The sequence below is a fragment of the Taurulus bubalis genome (assembly GCF_910589615.1).
Source record: "Taurulus bubalis genome assembly, chromosome: 19".
Lineage (NCBI taxonomy): Eukaryota > Metazoa > Chordata > Actinopteri > Perciformes > Cottidae > Taurulus > Taurulus bubalis.
The window spans coordinates 22,030,335-22,050,382 of NC_136607.1; the positions used below are offsets into that span (position 1 = coordinate 22,030,335).

Below are 20,048 nucleotides of genomic sequence, written 5' to 3' on the forward strand. Positions count from 1 at the left end.
TTTGTATCCAACTTGCATGTATCAGTGTGTACTATGCTGTGAGTACTACAAGTACAAAATACAAAATAAAAAAAGCGATTTGGAGCACAGCTGCTGCTAAACCCCCCTCAACATGTGGCCCCCTTTTACGCGCTCCTGCGCACCTGCACTCCGAGGGGCGTGTCCGGGCTCGCGCGCGCGGCGGACGGGCTGCAGCGACCTGTCTCTTTAAGTTGGCTTCAAAGCCGATTAGCGCTGATCTCCGTCGTGATTCTGTTGTCGCCGTCTGTTCCCTTCCGTCTCTTTCTGTTCCTGCGCCGCGACGCCACGACTCCCGGGCCCAGAAGTTTGGAGCGATGGAGCCGTCGTGAGGCGTCCGACGCGGCTCTGCTGGACGGGGAAGCCCCGGTGGACGTGTGCGGAGAGCTCGCGGGTGTGACGCGCGCCGCGCCGCGGACTCTCCAACTTTTCCTCCACCATGCTAAACCCGGATTACTTCTCGTGAGACCTCCCTGGAGATGCGATGTGATGCCGCGGGTTACCGTTTGAAGTAGAGCCACCGAAACAAAACCGCAAACAAAACAAAAAGAGGGGGAAAAAAAAAACGAAAAAAAATGCAGAAGGGCGTGCGGTACAACGAGGGCCACGCGCTCTACCTGTCCGTGGTCGCGCGTAAAGAGGGCTCCAAGCGCGGCTTCCTGAGCAAGAAGACCGCGGAGAACAGCCGCTGGGCGGAGAAGTACTTCGCGCTGCACCAGAACGTGCTCTTCTACTTCGAGAACGACCAGAGCGCGAGGCCCTCCGGCATCTACCTGCTGGAGGGGTGCACGTGCGAGCGCGCCCCCGCGCCCAAGGTGTCCGCCATCAGCAAGGAGCCCCCGGAGAATCAGCAGGTGAGGCGCAGTGGAGAGGTCCCAGTTAGACCAGTTCAGACAAGTGTAAGGAAGCGGCTGTGGGAAATGTAAGGTTTTCTTTTCGTGGAGGCTTCATTTTGTTGTATTTTTTATGCATCAATGTTTGTCTTTGTTTCCCCTTTTTAAACCCTCTGTACTCCGCAGTCAAAGCATATTTATCTATTTAACACAAACTCAGCTGTAACTCTGACTTAAATGAGTCATTTGATCAAATAATGAAGCTGCCAGGAATCCTAAATACCAAAAAATGAAGCATGTTCCTTAAATAATCACTCAAAATGTTATAGCAGTTACAATAGAGTCCCACTATACAGCCGGATAATGCCAGACATAAAACTATTATAAGTCTGTTTACATGCAAAGTGACTTGTTTATCTGCCTTTTTTTATTGAAGTCCACAATATGACTTCATTAATCACAGAAAATATGAATAATTCCAATAAAAAATGTGTTTTATGGTGCACAGACTTAAATGAGATACTGTCACATCATTTTCTCAGCTTGTCTCTATAATATAAATAATCTTATATTGTTCGGGGTATTCATGTATTGATCCAGAAATCTTCAGTATTGACAAGAAAATGAACTATTTTTGATAGTTGATTAATGATTTTAGTAACTTTTTCATGCAGCTCTTTGCTATTTTCTGACGTTTTATAGACAATTAGTGAAGCGATTAATCAGGAAATAATGAAAACAATCATTGATTCAAACTCTGCTTTAAAGCAAAAACTGTTTTAAATTGACATAATCATTTTTTATTAAAGTGTTTTTTCAGCACATGAAGTCCTAACCAGGTTTTTGTTTCACTGTTTATGTTGCTCCTCTCAAGTGAATAATTAGAAGGATTATAAAACCACAAGTTCTGCAAACGCACATTTATTTTGAATATAAGAGAATCACTTATTTCACTTTTTAAAAAAGAAAACAAAATGGCCCAAATTCTTTGTTTTCAGCTTCTCGAATGTGAACAGTTCATTAACCATGATCGGTAAATCTGGTTTTGGACTCTTTGACGGACAAAACCAGTAAACGTTGCTCATTCGTGACCTCAGGATGGAGGTCAACCTCAACTCTCGTAGAGCTGGAAGGAATGATTTATTTTCATTGCCGATTATCGTCTCTATTAATTATCTAAATATTTGCATCAAAATGACCTATAAATGATGAATTAAGCGCATTTCTGTGCAGACGGGCCAAACATGCTTATAGTTCTTCATCTTCTACTCCGTGACTCTCGGGACGTTCTTTACACCTTGTTGTTGCAGCAGCTTTAAGCTCAAAGGGAATCCTGAACATCTGGAGGATCGCCCCCTGCTGGCCGGCTGTTACGTTTGGTACGCAGCAACGATCTTGTTTCTTTGGATTGTGGGAAGCCAAAATCTTAATCGCGATTTAATATTCGATTAATTGTAAATATCTTTTCTTCTTTTCCCGTCGCACCGGATCCATCGGGACGAACATTTTCATTACTTTTTTTTTTTTTTATTTATTTTTTTTATTTAATAATAGCTTTCCAAAATCCCTTTCAGCACGGGTCAGTCCCAGAAGATCTCCAGGCACATTACATTTCATTTCATTTAGCTGACCTTTTATCCAAAGCGACTTACATTTTTGCTCTATATACCGTAGACACAGCAACGGGGAGCAGTTAGGGGTTAAGTGTCTCAAGGACACAAGGACAGGGACTAGCAGAGCCTCTGCTAGTCCCTGTCCTTGTGTCGCATGCTAACCACTTAGCCACAGTCGCCCCACACACACCACATGTCCTCCGACATAAAGCCAATATTGAACATTTATCGAATGTAGAAACTATGAATAGAGTCTTGAAATATATATATATATATATATATATATATATATATATATACATACATACATACATTTTTTTTCTGTCAATCGACTTCTCATGACTTCCATGTTTTGCAGTAGAAGAGATGAACATTTGCACACCTCCCATCATCATTCTGATGATACTATTGATGATTTAACTGTAAACAGAATGAGATGTTACGAACATATTTGTTGTTTGAAGCTAATTTTAAATGACCTATATTCCCATTTCTTCTGAAGACCCCCTCCACACTCGGTTCCTGCATGCAAACAGTTTACTTTTTTTATATTATACAAAGTGGATTAAATCTGTTAGATGTAATCTTTTCTCTCAGTCTAATGATTTTTAGCAGCTGCTTTCCATATCTATCTATCAATATAAAACACATAACAAACAGCACAAACAACTTCATGACCAGGAGGGGAAGCTTTTAAACATGCGGCATTATAACATCTGTAACTTTAAGCAGCAGCTTGACTTTCAGGTTGTTGAATATGCAAAAAAACAACCAGTTTACTGTCGTTTTTAAACTTTCCTGACGTAGTGGAGAGAAGCGTGTTGCAGGATGTTTATCGACCGGCTCACCTGTGATCCTGTTGTCAGACGTAAAGGATACTGAGCAGCAGGCAAAGGAGGAAACAACTCATCTGTTACACGGAAGCATGCACGCTTCCACAGAGCCGCCATTTGCATCTCTTTGTAGTCTTTTTGGTTGTTTTGTGTCTCGTACTCGTTTTGTCTCCTAGTCGTTTTGTCTCCTAGTCGTTTTGTCTCGTACTCGTTTTGTCTCCTAGTCGTTTTGAGTCTCCTAATCATTTTGAGTCTCCTAGTTGTTTTGAGTCTCCTAGTCGTTTTGAGTCTCCTAGTCGTTTTGTGTCTCGTAGTCGTTTTGTGTCTCGTCGTCATATTGTGTCTCGTACTCGTTGTGTCTCCTAGTCGTTTTGTGTCTCGTACTCGTTGTGTCTCCTAGTCGTTTTGTGTCTCCTAGTCGTTTTGTGTCTCCTAGTTGTTTTGCGTCTCCTAGTCGTTTTGTGTCTCGTACTCGTTGTGTCTCCTAGTCGTTTTGTGTCTCCTAGTCGTTTTGTGTCTCCTAGTCGTTTTGTGTCTCCTAGTTGTTTTGCGTCTCCTAGTCGTTTTGTGTCTCGTACTCGTTGTGTCTCCTAGTCGTTTTGTGTCTCCTAGTCGTTTTGTGTCTCCTAGTCGTTTTGTGTCTCCTAGTTGTTTTGTGTCTCATGCTCGTTTTGTGTCTCATGCTCGTTTTGTGTCTCCTAGTTGTTTTGTGTCTCCTAGTCGTTTTGTGTCTCATACTCGTTGTGTCTTCTAGTCGTTTTGTGTCTCGTACTCGTTGTGTCTTCTAGTCGTTTTGTGTCTCGTACTCGTTGTGTCTTCTAGTCGTTTTGTGTCTCGTACTCGTTGTGTCTTCTAGTCGTTTTGTGTCTCGTACTCGTTGTGTCTCTTAGTCGTTTTGTGTCTCGTACTGGTTGTGTCTCTTAGTCGTTTTGTGTCTCGTACTCGTGTCTTGTAGTCGTTTTGTGTCTCGTACTCGTGTCTTGTAGTCATTTTGTGTCTCGTACTCGTTGTGTCTTCTAGTCGTTTTGTGTCTTCTAGTCGTTTTGTGTCTCGTACTTGTTGTGTCTCCTAGTTGTTTTGTGTCTCGTAGTTGTTTTGTGTCTCCTAGTCGTTTTGTGTCTCGTACTCGTTGTGTCTCCTAGTTGTTTTGTGTCTCCTAGTCGTTGTGTCTCCTAGTCGTTTTGTGTCTTCTAGTCGTTTTGTGTCTCGTACTTGTTGTGTCTCCTAGTTGTTTTGTGTCTCGTAGTTGTTTTGTGTCTCCTAGTCGTTTTGTGTCTCGTACTCGTTGTGTCTCCTAGTTGTTTTGTGTCTCCTAGTTGTTTTGTGTCTCCTAGTTGTTTTGTGTCTCCTAGTCGTTGTGTCTTCTAGTCGTTTTGTGTCTCGTACTCGTTGTGTCTCTTAGTCGTTTTGTGTCTCGTACTCGTTCAATAACCACATGAGTAAATAATAAGGAAAATAATGCGAGAAATAATATTGAGATTTTTTCATTAAAAATAAATGAGTCAATTCATAAATAATGGTGGTAATAATATGTCCATTCAATAACTATATAAATAAAACATAAAGTACAAATAAATAAGTAAATGAATAAAGGTGATAATAATATGTCGGTTCAATAACTACATTAATAATAATAATAAAAACATGAATAGTTAATTTTAAAAGTGCCGTAACGTAGCTCTTCATGGAGGGAAATGAAACAGAATCTTCGACATGAATCCTCGTTGTTTGATCTCCTGACGAAGTCTAAACCATCGGAGCGACATTGAAGTCAGTCGAAACATCAGAGAGCAATGAAGCGCTCTGCTGCGACTGATGACTGAGCTCATTTGATGTCCACTCTCTTCACAGATGCATTAATTATTCAATCTCATAATCCTGTTGTTCATGAACACGACTTTGATCCGAACATCGATCTCAAGAAACTAAACACGCTTCTTTGTTGTTGTCAAGATCTCGTCCTCTTTAAGCTGCTTTTAGCATTTTATTAGCAGCTAAACTTCAACTACTTTACTTGATACATGAGAAAATTCAAATGTCACAGATGTGCACAAATGTGACCAAATGTAAATGTTGGAGTCCTTGCCTGAATGTTCTCTGTTCTAAACCCTCTTTAATTCATATGTGTTGGCGTTTAGCCTTTAAATCAAAGCTCGGCAGCGCCGACGAGTTTATTCATTTAAGACAAAAATGTGAAAAAAATGAAAAATACATCACTTTATTCAAATTGAGGAGATTTTTTTTAAGTTTTGTATTAAAAAGGTAAAAAGTGCAATATCTTCCTCTAAAATGTATTAGCAGTACAAGCTGGAAATACTAATGTACAAGTACAGTAACTCCCAATTGTATTTGAGTAAATGTACTTAGTTACTTTCCTTCATTTCTATTGATTATGTTGCCATTTGTTTATGTTGCCTATTGATGATTGTTGTCATGTTCTGAACGTACGTTTCCCGGAGGCTCTATGAAGAGACTTACACACTCTATATATATATATATATATATATATATATATATATATATATATATATATATATATATATATATATATATATATATATATATATATATATATATATATATATATATATATATTTATATATATATATATTTATATATATTGGGAGTTACTATATGTACACACACACCATTTAATGTGATTCTGTATATTAGGCGGTTTATTGTTCCTGTCTCTATTGTTTCACCCCTGCAGCTATATGTTTGTGGTGCATTTTGTATTATTAGTCCAAATGACTTTTAAGACAGAAAGTATTCATGCACGTGTAGGTGTTCTAACTTTACATCAGTTTCTATGTGGTTCCCACTGAGCTCGATGTTTATAACGTCCCTCCTAACTGGATTAGTCTCCGATGAGTTCAGCAGGAACAAGTCTTCTGCTTCTCGTGGAAACAGACGAGCTCAGCGCTCATGCAGCTCACTGAAGGACTGCGACTGTTTTTGAGCTTTTACGAGCTTCCTGCTGAGTTGGTGGCTTTCACTCTGAAGTTGTAGTTTATAAGGGAAAAGAATGGTGTACTGCTTGTTTTACCTCGTCATCCTCGGACATGAAAGCAAAAACACAACAAAACTACTTTGTTACATTTAGTAAAACATGTTTTTGCCTGAAATAAGTACGTCTGTTAGGTTATTTAAGTCTGTGTCGGATTTTAAAAGGGACACAAACCGCTTGAAAGTCTCTGTTTGTCGTCTTCCGTGCACAGACTTCTGTAAATTATAAATCATAAATGTGTCTTACAGGTCAAAAACATAGTCGACAAGGCACTACTGTTACGTGGGAACCTACTCTTTTACTCTTTTAGGAAGCCAGGCTGAACCAGCAGATTTTAGCCGACTGTTATGATCCATTTACAGATTCAGATTTAACTTTATTGTCATTGCGCTGTCAACAAAATGCAGTTTTGGCATCTATCCCGGCGTGCAAAAGAAGCAGTAAAAGTGCAGCGCAGTGTTCTAGATAAATATCAGATCAATAAAAAAATAGAAATAACAGTATGTGTAGTACAACAATATAAACACTGAACAGTAGATATGAAATGCAAGATATATACAGTATATATGCAGTATAAAAAGTTAGGTGTAAGTCAGTATAATAAATAAAGCATGGATAAATAGTAAATAAAGATTTAATATTAACAAATGTAACCGTGTTGGAAGAAAGTCAAACTTAAACTTTTCTCTCTGTTTGGGTCTCCTGCTCCTGCTCCTCCTCCTCCTGCTCCTGCTAATGCTCCTCATGCTCCTGCTCCTGCTCCTCCTCCTCCTCCTCCTCCTGCTTCTCCTCCTGCTCCTCCTCCTCCTCCTCCTCCTGCTTCTCCTCCTGCTTCTCCTCCTCCTGCTTCTCCTCCTCCTGCTCCTCCTCCTCTTCCTCCTGCTCCTCCTCCTGCTCCTCCTCTTCCTCCTGCTCCTCCTCCTCTTCCTCCTCTTCCTCCTCCTCCTGCTCCTCCTCTTCCTGCTGCTCCTCCTCCTCCTGCTCCTCCTCTTCCTCCTGCTCCTCCTCCTGCTCCTCCTCCTCTTCCTCCTGCTCCTCCTCCTGCTCCTCCTCTTCCTCCTGCTCCTCCTCTTCTTCCTGCTCCTCCTCCTCTTCCTCCTGCTCCTCCTCCTCCTGCTCCTCCTCTTCCTCCTCCTCCTGCTCCCCCTCCTCCTCCTCCTGCAGAGGGAATCATCCGTCTCTTTTCTGCTGAACGCTTCACGTTGTTCTCCGTTTCTAACGGAGTCGTCTGCTGTTTGCGGCTCGGCAGGTCGTGTAAAGTGGCTTTTTACAGCCTTTGTTTTTTTTAAGCTCAAAACAGCTGCTGCCAAAACAAAGTTACATAACCGTGTATTGGTTTAGTATAATAAGAGCATTCAACCATACAGCGCACATTTACATACAAGAATAATGCACATCAACTCCATATGATGAGAGAAGAAAGATTTACAGGTCGTAAAATGCTGAGATTAAACCAAAACAGTAACGATGAGGGTCACAAAAAACAAAACAATGAGCTTCATAGAGCTGAGGGGCGCTAAAGGTAATGCAAGAATATTTGTTACTGCAAATTAAATTAAAATCTTCATTAATATCAGCCTGTAAAGTACGGTAAAAAGTAATTGTAAGGTAAAAACACACATGGACACATTTTAAAGGGTTAAATAGAAACAGTGGGACAAAGACTACGATGGTGCTGAAGAAAGGGAATTAGATTTTAAGATGGATAATAAATAAGTCTATATATTTTTAAATGAATATGTAATAAAAAGCAAAGCTTAAATGTGTTAAATCCCATGAAACTGCAAGTCAGAGCAGGACTGTGCTGGTGGTGCTCTGGGAGGCTGCTGTGCTGGAGCTAAGAATAGCTCCTCGCTGGTCCTTTGGCCTGCAGCCGCTGTCTGAACACCAAGTCCACCCACCCCTCACCCCCCACCCCCCCACCCCGCTGGTACCTGTGCTATCTGCAGCCCACCTTCTAGCCCAGTGGATCCGTCCGTCTTTCTGAAACCTCTCTAAACATCGGGGCCAACTTGGATTTCTGTGAGCGGAGGTCCAGGTGTGGAAACGTCCCGAAGCCCAGTGGATGTTCAGAGCTGGTTACATAAGAGCCATAACATACGTGCATGAACACTAATGAGGGAAAACATGAATTGAACACGTTTTCTAGAGGAATACGTTTGAAAAGGCAACGCTGTCTAGTTTGCTCTTCATTTGGATCCCCGTTAGCTGGCCTTAATATGATATATAATATGATATGTAATATAATAATATACTTTCTGACTTCTCCAGTCTGCCTCCTCAGCACCAATCCTATTGGTTTCTACTGATGATGTACACCTCTAAAGACTGGTCACAATTTAATACTTTATCATATTTTATATTACACAATTTGAAACAGTTGGACAATGTAGTTTGTATCAAACAAGACATTTTTCAAGCAATTTCTTAGTCATTTTTCTGACATTTTCCCACATATATTTTCCAAAATTTTTCACATTGTTTTGGGAGATTTTTCATGCTTTTTTTCTCATTTTGAAGACATGTTACCCTACGTTTCACACATGTTTATTGGGAATTCTAAATTCATTTTTTAGACTTTTTCTTCTTTCTTTTTGCACATTCTTCGGAGACTGAAGCAACATGTCTCCTGTAATGGAGCTCTGTTGCACAGGGGAGGAAGAGATAGCAGACGTTGTCTCTGGAAGTGAAGCAGAGATGGAACACAGAACCTTCAGTCCGCGATGCCGAGCCTCAAACCCAGAGAGACATTTGTGTCTGTGCACGGCCGACGGATGAGCTGATGATTGTTGTCTGGACGTAGTGATGCTGAGTGCAGGGCAAGGCAGGACCGAAAGCTCTCTCTCTCTGTCTGTCTGTCTCTGTCTCTCTGTCTCTCTCTCTGTCTGTCTGTGTCTGTCTGTCTGTCAGTCTCTCTCTCTCTCTCACTCTGTCTGTCTCTCTGTCTCTCTGTCTGTCTGTCTCTCTCTCTCTCTCTCACTCTGTCTGTCTCTCTGTCTGTCTGTCTGTCTGTCTGTCTGTCTCTCTCTCATTGTTATCCTCCAGCTCAGAGCAGGCTTGTGGCCGTGGAAGCTGCATTAGCAATGCGAGGAGCTGAACGAGCCATGATGGTTATGTAAACCCTCCCTCCTCCCAACACACACACACACACACACACACACACACACACACACACACACACACACACACACACACACACACACACACACACACACACACAAACACAAACAAGCCCTTAAGCCTCTCTCTGGTCCGGCACACGCTAGCTAGCGAGTGTCTGTCGCTGCTTATCGTTGCATCATTACTACAGAGAACTACTTTCTGCCCGCGGCCGCCTCCGAGTCAAATATACGGTCAGATGTTATAATAGAGTAAAAACCGATGCAGCCGCCTTGTTTCAATGAACGCACACGTGGAAAAACACAGAAAAAGGCTCTTTATTAACTTTCTTTTAGCAAATATTTGTTTTGCTAACTTTCTACTAATATTTAAAATAAAGTGTATTTGTACTATATATCCTACATATACTTAAAAAAAAATGCAGATTTTGAAAATTTAGATCCAACATTTTAAAGACTTTCATGCTCATAAATCTGCAGTTTATCAGGAATAAATATGATATAATATGTTGTGGTGCAGTTTACTTCTTTATTTAAATTGAGGTGATTTAAAGAAACATATTAGCATACTGTTCATATTTAATTTATAATCAGACGCTTGAGATGTTGTGAAGGAGAGAAAAAGAGCGTGAAGGAGACCAGAATACATGGCCAGAAGGCTAAAGGAGGAGAGACATGGGAGCTGGGCATCAACACAGACGAATCCTACTGGGGGTAGTTCACACGCAGCAGAAAAGAGAGCGTGGGACCGGATGGATTTTTGGGGAATTAAAGTTACTCCCTGCAGGATCGATCGTCACAGTCCTGTTCCACCTGTGCAGGTGAACTGGTCCCGGATCAGTCTGCAGGTGAACTGGTCCCGGATCAGTCTGCAGGTGAACTGGTCCCGGATCAGTCTGCAGGTGGTTTGCAGCAGAGAAACGTGTCCCTGTGGCGTCTCTGCAGAGTTCAGGCCTGAAGAACGAACTCGTGCATAAAACAGATTTACATTCACATACTTGTACTTTTATAAATAATGTATAACCTGCTTTAGAAATGTCTTTGTGTTTTTTCTATAAGCAGGTAAAAACAAACTGGATGGGTGGTTTTAAAATGAATAATGAGCCTAAATATTGCATCTTGTGTCCTTTTCTTTCAAAGAAGTCATGAATGTTCATCATGTAAAAAAGTTAAATAAATCACTGACTTTGTCATCTTTATTGTTAAACACATGCTCGAATATAAAACACATTTAAAAATTCACTTTCAGACAAGAAATCTGTGATTTTACCACATTTCTGACACCAAACTGATTCTTTTTGTTCCTTTTTTAAATTGACAAAAATGAGCTTGTGTTCCTGTGATTAGTTTTGTTAGGAATGTTTCAGCATTTCTCACCGTTATCATTTATCTGTTTAATCGTCACTCAACAACTTTTATTTTTGTGTGTACCGTAAGTCACTTAATGTGTTTACGAGGACAGGGCGGTCATCTGGGTTATAAGCCATCATCATCATCATCATCATCATAGAGCTACACCTTTTGGTCAGTTACACAGGAAGTTATCCTGAATCAAATCCCCAAACTTTGCTTTTCCGTTCCGTGTATAACAACCTTTCTCGTTAGTCTCTAAGTCTTCTGCGCAGCGTAATCCTCTGCAGTTAATAATAAAGTAGCCCGATAATCAGACCAAAGCCCCATTCAGTCCGGATTAACGTCACATTCAGCCGGACAAAGCCGATACCGGAGTTCAACGGGACGCAAAGGTACTGCGTGAAGTGGAGAATCACCCTCCTTCTAGGAGTCATTGCCCTGTTGTCATTCAGACATTTCATTTAGCTGACGCTTCTATCCAAAGCGACATACATTTTTGCTCTATACATCGTATTAGACAGCAACGGGGAGCAATTCAGGGTTAAGTGTCTTGCTCAAGGACGCATCGATGTAGACTAGCGGAGCCGGGGCTAGAACCACCGATCCTCTGATTGACGGGCATTGCTAACCACTGAGCCACAGTCCCCCACCATTCAAACCTGAGATGTTTTGATTGAATTCAGTGTGACATTCGCTTAACTATCTGATATGCAGCAAGAATAAACTTCTATGAATCTAATTATAAACAATAAACAGAAGTTGCTTGAGCATCAACATGATTTTTTTTAAGTTTTCTTCGGTCTCAAAGTGATCCAGTGGTAGTTGTGTTTGGACGTGCAAACAGGAGACGATCATAAATAAATCGGCATTCTTAAAATGCCCCATTTGGAATTGGGCCTATTTCAGAATATCCAAACGTAATATATATGATGTTTACCAAATTAACTTCAGAATATTGTCATCTACAATATGAGTGCGCATGCAAACGTAGTCACTGAGATTTTAAAGTTTGGACTTTGGCCGTCTTAACTGACAGGAACGTTGCATCAATTTTGCTTGTTGTCACTGAACACCTTGAATAACAACGATAACAATGCACCAAAGTTATGGATGTCTTGGTCCTGCGAGGATCAAGTTACTGCAACGCTTGAATGCATTACTGCTGGAAGCAGGAAGCTTCTATCCTCACAGTACTCGTAAGAACCCCGGATTGAAATGTTAAAGTTGCACTTAGCGTTGCTGTTGGTATCGGCTCTGACTACCAGAGTGCTGTAGCTCCTCACTCTGTATTCTGAGCACTATTTAAGTTGATGTTCATGTTTGCTGACGAGCCCTCTGTGAGTCGCTGCTTGTGGTTCTGTTGGGGATGAAGATGTTGTTGAAGTTAAAATGTGGTTTTGTTGAGCGTAAAATTTGAATGATTACTGGAAGTTAAGACGATGATGGATAAAAGACACTTGAGGAGTCCAATAACTCTAAAACACTGCTGCTAAGTTTGTCCTCTTTATTTATATCAGATGTAATGGTGTCATAACATGTACGAGTATTAAATAAAACATTGTGTGTGAAGATGTATAAACCTACTGCGTTATGGTTTTATAAATACTGGAATAGTATGTGACAATTATTTCCCTGTTTTCCAAAAATAGAAGGGACGGCTTCATCCTTTAAGTCTGACCTGATGATCAAAATATACACAGTATAAAACATTGTTGTGACGAGTGAAACCGATGCTTCATGTGTTAAAGCTGCATTCTCTCTCCTGACAACCAGGGGACGACTCCTCTGGTTGTATAGAAGTCTATGCTTCATGTGTTAAAGCTGCATTCTCTCTCCTGACCACCAGCGGACGACTCCTCTGGTTGTATAGAAGTCTATGCTTCATGTGTTAAAGCTGCATTCTCTCTCCTGACCACCAGGGGACGACTCATCTGGTTGTATAGAAGTTTATGCTTCATGTGTTAAAGCTACATTCTCTCTCCTGAACACCAGGGGACGACTCCTATGGTTGTATAGAAGTCTATATAAATGACTCTACTATACGGCGTCTCTACGTCACTCCTTAGTCCAGATATGGTCACTTCCTGTTCACAACAACATGGCGACGACCGCAATCCAAGAAGGTGACATTGAAATCGAGGCTTCAAAACTTCAGTCCACAAACTAAATTCTAATACACAATCTGTGATTCCGACCTCATGTCAAGACGTTTTGTACAGCGAGTACCAGAGGAACAGTTTCCTGTGAATCGCAACCGTTATATGAAATATAATTCACCTTGTGGCTATGTTTCCTCCGTCTGTCCACCGCAGCACTACTTCCTGGTGATCTTTGGCCACGATGGACAGAAACCGTTGGAGCTGCGGACGGAGGAAGAGTCGGACTGCAACGAGTGGGTGGAGTGCATCCAGCAGGCCAGGTACGACCCACGTCAAGAGGTCACTTCATTTACAGTGGAGTACATTTACTAGAGTACTGTGCTTAAGTACAAGTCTGAGGTATTTGTACTTGATTAATATGCTGTAGTGGTTGATTGAATGCTTACGACCTGTGATTGGCTAAAAGCCCTCGTCTAGACATCAAGTGGATCCGATGTGTTCTTCACTCACACGGCTCACGCAAACAGATACGCTCTCATTTTAATCTACGCAGCTGTCTGCACACTACGTGTGTGTGTGTGTGTGTGTGTGTGTGTGTGTGTGTGTGTGTGTGTGTGTGTGTGTGTGTGTGTGTGTGTGTGTGTGTGAACATGGACATGTTCTGCTCGCAGCGGTTCACATTTAGGTCACACTGGTGCTGTATCGCTGCGTTGTAACATCACTCGACCTCTATTCCTCTCTGTTTTTTACCGTTCTCTGAACATTCGGTAGGAAACGTGATGCTTTTGTTTATTCCTGCACGATGACATGTTTACTTTAATAAACGCACGTTGTCTGATACTTATTTCAGTAAACGTAGAAATAACATGCTCTAAAAATACTGTTACAAGTAAAAGTAAGGAATTTGAAAGCAAAAGGAAAGTACTCATTCGGCATTTTTATCATTATTATATTTTCATTTTATTACTAACAAATCCATGTAACAGTATTTTAATGTTGTAGTTCGTCAATGTGGAACCAACTTTAGAATGTGTGTACAGGGGTGACTGTGGCTAAGTGGTTTGCATGCCTGTGTTTCAATCAGATGGTTGGTGATTCGCGCCCCGTCCCCGGCTCTGCTAGTCCATGTCGTTGTGTCCTTGAGACACTTAACCCCTAACTGTAACCTATACCCAAAGTAAATTGCAAGCTGTACTTGAACTATTTGAAGTAAATGCATGGTCTTGGTCTCTTTTGAAAGGTATCACTCTGAAGCTTTCCCCCCCTCAATAGTCAGAATCACTTTAAGTGCTGCTGACATAGAGTTATATAAGTTTGAACAAGATTTTTATTTCCGCCTGAACATTTCTTTGCAAATAGATGAATGTAGATGACTATAAATGAGACTTATGGACTGGAAAACACAATGGGACCATAGCCTGAAGCCTTATCTACTCTAAGTAAAAAGCAGATAAAAATATCACAGAAAATGAATATTTTACACATGTTTTTCTAATGAAATGAAATGAGGCGTTTTTTCATTTTGAGACTGAAAATATTGATGATACATATACTATATACCTATTAAAAAGGCTTATAGTCGTGCAAACTTATAGAGGTACTATTCATATATACTACCAGTATTGCTGACACAGAGAAAATGAAGTATAAATGCATTTTTATGCTAATTTACACTTCAGACTGAAGCTCTACAGCAGCTGTCTCTTCTCATCAAATTGAAGGCTGTTGGGATCATCTCCACGCCCTCTTCCTAGAATTCGTTTTTTAGGCAATTTCATTGGCTGTCCGAAACGCCTGTCATCCGAGCTGTACGACGTGACAGGCTTGATCCACGTAAGAAAATAGAAGCTGAGCCTGTTCTTCAACGTAGCTTCTGGTTGGGTAATGTAGCCTGTCAGTCAGGACATGAAGCTCCTATTGGTTCAAGTGGGGTTTCATTGGAAACGTTTGATTTCGGCGGACATTTTGATACCGAGTTTGTAGCTGTGCTCTCATGCAAACTTGCTTTTTTTCTAAAAATAAAACTATTCTTTCATATCTTGCAGCTGATATGAAATGATGCAACGCCAGTTTGTGGATATTTATGGATGTAATCACGTGTTTTGGACTAAATCTTTTATGGGATTTTTTTTTATTTGACCTTTATGACGTAACAACGCCGTTTTTGTTGGAATGTTATAGATTTATGGATAAATATGAGGCGTCATCGGTGAGTTGCCTGGATTTTACTATCGTTTGTTTGTTTATTGTTGTCTGACAAACGTCTTGTTTGTAGCTGCTGTGGTAGTCTGATAGTCTTGAAACGGGTTACACAGCTGGAATCACAAGAATTGTTGGTTTCCAGAAACATGTGGCACTCGTACCGAACTATAAATAGGGGGTACAGTGTACACTAGAATGTCCAGTAAAGGACGCCCGCAGGACGGCAGAACGTTAAATACCATATGTGTACTACTGAGCATTAACATGCGTTTCATGGAGTGGAAGACATGATAATTGTTGCCTATAAAACAAACCAAAATGAAATGGTAACGACGCTATTTTTAAAATGTAGGGATTAGAAAGTACAGATATTTGCGTGAAAATATTTGAAGTAAAAAGTCATCTGAAAAATAAATACTCCAGTAAAGTATAGATACCCAGCATTTCTACTGAAGTATTTGTACTTCGTTACTTGACACCTCTGCTAAAAGGTGAGCGGAATAGAAATATCTCCTGTTTTCTAAATCGTGTCCGAGGCCCGTCCTATTTACTGGAGCAGTGAACAACAACGTTTCCATTGCATGAGAAGCTGATGGGATGGTAATGATTGTTTCCAGTATTAGCAAACCCTCAGGTTACCATGGAAACGGAGTAAATGGCTTGAAAAAAAAGTTTGGATTTTTGTTGCAAAATGCATGAAAATACAAATCTCCCCCTCTCGTCTCACTCTCTCGTCTCACTCTCTCGTCTCACCCTCTCGTCTCACCCTCTCGTCTCACCCTCTCGTCTTACTCTCTGGTCTCACCACTCGTCTCTCCCTCACCCTCTGGTCTCCGCCTTTCCTCTCCCCCTCTCCTCTCAACCTCTCAACTCCCCCTCTGGTCTCACTCTCTGGTCTCACTCTCTTGTCTCACTCTCTTGTCTCACTCTCTTGTCTCACTCTCTCGTCTCACCCTCTCGTCTCAACCTCTCGTCTCACCCCCTCGTCTCACCCTCTCGTCTCACCCCCTCATCTCACCCTCTCGTCTCTCCCCCGCTCATCTCACTCTCTTGTCTCCCCCTCTCATCGCACTCTATCTTCTCACTATCTTCTCACCCTCTCCTCTCACCCTCTCAACTCCCCCTCTAGTCTCACTCTCTTGTCTACCCCTCTCGTCTTAACCTCTCGTCTCACCCTCTCGTCTCACCCCCTCGTCTCCCCCTCTCGTCTCACTCTCTCGTCGCACTCTATCTTCTCACCCTTCGGTCTCACTCTCTCGTCTCACTCTCTCATCTCACCCCTCTCGTCTCACCCCTCTCGTCTCACCCTCTGCTCCCTGCAGTTACTCCGACATCATCATCGAGCGTGAGATCCTGATGCAGAAGTACATCCACCTGGTGCAGATCATGGAGACGGAGAAGATCGCAGCCAATCAGCTGCGCACTCAGCTGGAGGACCAGGACACCGAGATCGAGAGGCTCAAAGCCGAGGTATGCATGAGCGCATCCCCGTCTGCGTGCGCATGCACACGTAAACACACATGCATGCACTCGGGACGCAAAGAAGGCCTCCGGCGAGGATGATGATGATGACGATGATGATGGGAAAACACTTGTGTTTGGAGAGTTTGTGCCGCTGCTTCCTCAGCGTGCAACGAGATGTTTGTTTGTTCTCAAACCTCATGAATATTTTAACCTCCGTGCCGGTGTGTTGTGGCAGATTGTTGTAGGAAACAAAACCAAGGGGAGGATGCGACCTCATTAAGAGCACTCATTATACATAAAACGGCTCATTTCACATTTTTATTACTATACGGTAGTGTATATATGTAATGAATTTGTTGTATTACTAGAAAATACAAGTAAGAGCATTTTAATGTTGCGGTTTGTCAATGTGGAGCACATTTTAGTTTATTTGAGTGATACTAGGTAGATCAGTTGTACTGCATCATACCATGGGTTTTTATGTAAACAGTAACTAATAACTAAAAGTGTTAAATACTTGTAGTGCGGTAAAACGTACAATATTCGCATCTGAGATTTACTGAAGCAGAAAATGGTAATATTCAATTAAAGTAGAAATATTTCTAAATGATATTGAAGTGCATTGCTTAAGTAAATGTACTTAGTTGTATTCCACCATTGAACAATACTGTATTACAAGTCTTGAATTTAATTACTTAAGTATTATCAGCAAAATGTACCTAAAGTATCAAAAGTAAAAGTACTCATTATGCAGAATGGCTCCTTTCAAAGTGTTTCATTATTATACAATATTATTATTCCGTTTTTATCACTTATTAATCCACACAAGCGTATTTAAATGTTAGAACAGAAGTGGTTTTGTGAGTATTTTACCCTCGGTGTGTTGTGGCAGATCACCGTGGTGAACAAAACCAAGGAGAGGATGCTGCCTTACCAGAACAACCAGGAGGAGGAGGACCCGGACATCAAGAAGATCAAAAAGGTAAATTGTTGGTTTGGTGTCACACGATGACAAAGGCAGAGGCACAAAGACACCAGGTGTGCTGTGGCTGTGCAGGTGCAAAGCTTCATGCGTGGCTGGCTGTGCCGGAGGAAGTGGAAGATCATCGTCCAGGACTACATCAGTTCGCCGCACGCCGAGAGCATGAGGAAGAGGAACCAGATCGTCTTCAACATGGTGGAGGCGGAGACGGAATACGTCCACCAGCTCTCCATCCTGGTGAACTGCTTCCTGCGGCCGCTCCGCATGGCCGCCAGCTCCAAGAAGCCGCCCATCAGCCACGACGACGTCAGCACCGTGTTCCTCAACAGGTATCTTTTGAAAAAAAAAAAAATCATTTTGGATAATGATTTTTTTTTTCTTTCTGCCTTTACAGTTACAGTAAGAATTTCTCTCCCTCTCCAGTGAGACCATCATGTTCCTGCACGAGATCTTCCATCAGGGTCTCCAAGCTCGGATCGCCAACTGGCCCACGCTAGTTCTAGGTGAGTGCTGCAGAGCTCACTCTTGCATTCTCTCTAGTGACCACCTGGGGACGACTCCTCTGGTTGTATAGAAGTCTATGCTTCATGTGTTAAAGCTGCATTCTCTCTCCTGACCCTGACCCTAACCCTAACCCCCCTAACCCTCCTCCTAACCCTCTTTGTGCACACACCAGCCGACCTGTTCGACATCCTGCTGCCGATGCTGAACATCTACCAGGAGTTTGTCCGTAACCACCAGTACAGCCTGCAGGTTCTGGCGAACTGCAAGCAGAACCGAGACTTTGACAAGCTGCTGAAACAGTACGAGTCCAACGCCGCTTGTGAAGGACGAATGCTGGAGACGTTCCTCACTTATCCCATGTTCCAGGTAGTGCTCACAGTACATTCACTGAAGTACTTATCTCAGAGGTACATTTTGTACTTTTTACTCCACTGCATTAGTCTGACAGCTTTGGGTTCTTCCTGTTGAGGTAAAACTTTGTATCTCCAGATGTGATAAAGTGTTGGAGATACGAGTTTCTCACAGGACAAAGTTAAACACGTGATGATCTTATAGAAAATGATGCGTTGATGTAGATTAAACTAAACAACAGGATATAAAGGAATTAACATGCAACACGCACATTAATGCGGCAGAAACATCCGATTTTAATGCAGTCAGTACTTAGATTTTCTGATACTTTTGCAGAAATAAAAAGTTTTGAATACAGCACTTTTACCTGTGGTGGAGTATTTTCACAGAGAGGTCGTATTACTTTTACTGCAGTAAAGGATCTGAATACTTCCAATACTGCACGCTTTGACATAAAATGAAATAAATAAACTGGTGCTGGAAAAGTATTTCCAGACATGTGATGCCGTGTGTTTCCTCCCGTGTTTCAGATTCCTCGATACATCATCACGCTTCACGAGCTGCTGGCTCACACGCCTCACGAGCACGTGGAGCGCAAGAGTCTGGAGTTTGCCAAGTCCAAACTGGAGGAGCTGTCGAAGTGAGCCCGTGTGCACATTTCTCAGATATGTGTGGTCATAGATGCCGATGATGATGATGATGATGGTTGGTGTTGTCAGGATGATGCACGATGAGGTGAGCGACACCGAGAACATCAGGAAGAATCTGGCCATCGAGCGGATGATCGTAGAGGGCTGTGACATCCTGCTGGACACCAGTCAGACCTTCGTCAGACAAGGTGAGCTTCCTCTCAGAACACCTGCAGCCAAATCATACACATGTTTCTATGAATGACCCCAACTCATCTCTCTACCATATGCAAAATAGTTTATTGTGTCAACGTTCACTTTTCTTTATTATGTACACAGTCATTGTGAATGAGCAACATGTTGGCGAAAGAAAAACAACCCAATGAAACACTCATTCTGCCATCCACCAATCTCTTTAAAAGCTTTAAAGTTATTTTTCTGTTACTTTTACAAATATTTATCACTACATAATTGCCACTTTTGGAAATCCAATTGAGCCACTATTCACATCGGCATGAAAGAAAATACGTAACTATTTAAGCAGGTTGCTGACGAGCAGCGTTGATAACACCGGAGATACATAACATCACCGCCAGCAAACTTCAAGGAGAACAATGAGGGCAAAACAGCATCACCGATAGTCTTAACCAAATATTCTCTTGTCAGCTAAAGAATCCGAAAACACTGAATCCATCAGCACGTTAGCGCCATGTTTCTCAACAACTGGTTCCATATTAACGCAGTACATTAGTTAGCAATGGCCAGCAATATCGCATGGCTATTTTTAAGGTTGGATTTAGTGAAGTTACCCAATAAAGAAATCTCCGGGTCCAATAGAAAGTCATCACCATGAATACTGGATAGGGTGTCGCGTGCCAAAACCTCTTTAGTCGAGTTCACTGCCAAGTGGAGAGTAAAAAAATGTTTGCCGATTGTTTAAAGAAAACATGCTTTTAAATCCCGCTGGTGGATTTTGTGGTTCAGAGGGTAAAAAGACACAAAAAAGGGGAAACGCTGGCTGTACTGGTTTCTGATGTT

General features: G+C 41.8%; 1 protein-coding gene across 1 annotated transcript in view; it reads left to right on the plus strand.

Moving 5' to 3' along the window:
• Positions 1 to 593: 593 nt before the first annotated feature.
• The window catches only part of rasgrf2a (Ras protein-specific guanine nucleotide-releasing factor 2a), a gene marked incomplete at both ends in the record, with an annotated part of 34,499 nt that continues 15,044 nt past the window's right edge, over positions 594 to 20,048 (plus strand). Inside the window, 9 exons of the mRNA XM_079235130.1 lie at positions 594 to 872; positions 13,092 to 13,198; positions 16,403 to 16,550; positions 17,437 to 17,526; positions 17,602 to 17,855; positions 17,950 to 18,029; positions 18,203 to 18,396; positions 18,912 to 19,021; positions 19,101 to 19,219. Coding sequence (XP_079091256.1) covers positions 594 to 872; positions 13,092 to 13,198; positions 16,403 to 16,550; positions 17,437 to 17,526; positions 17,602 to 17,855; positions 17,950 to 18,029; positions 18,203 to 18,396; positions 18,912 to 19,021; positions 19,101 to 19,219 — 1,381 coding nt within the window. The remainder of the gene's footprint in view (positions 873 to 13,091; positions 13,199 to 16,402; positions 16,551 to 17,436; positions 17,527 to 17,601; positions 17,856 to 17,949; positions 18,030 to 18,202; positions 18,397 to 18,911; positions 19,022 to 19,100; positions 19,220 to 20,048) is intronic.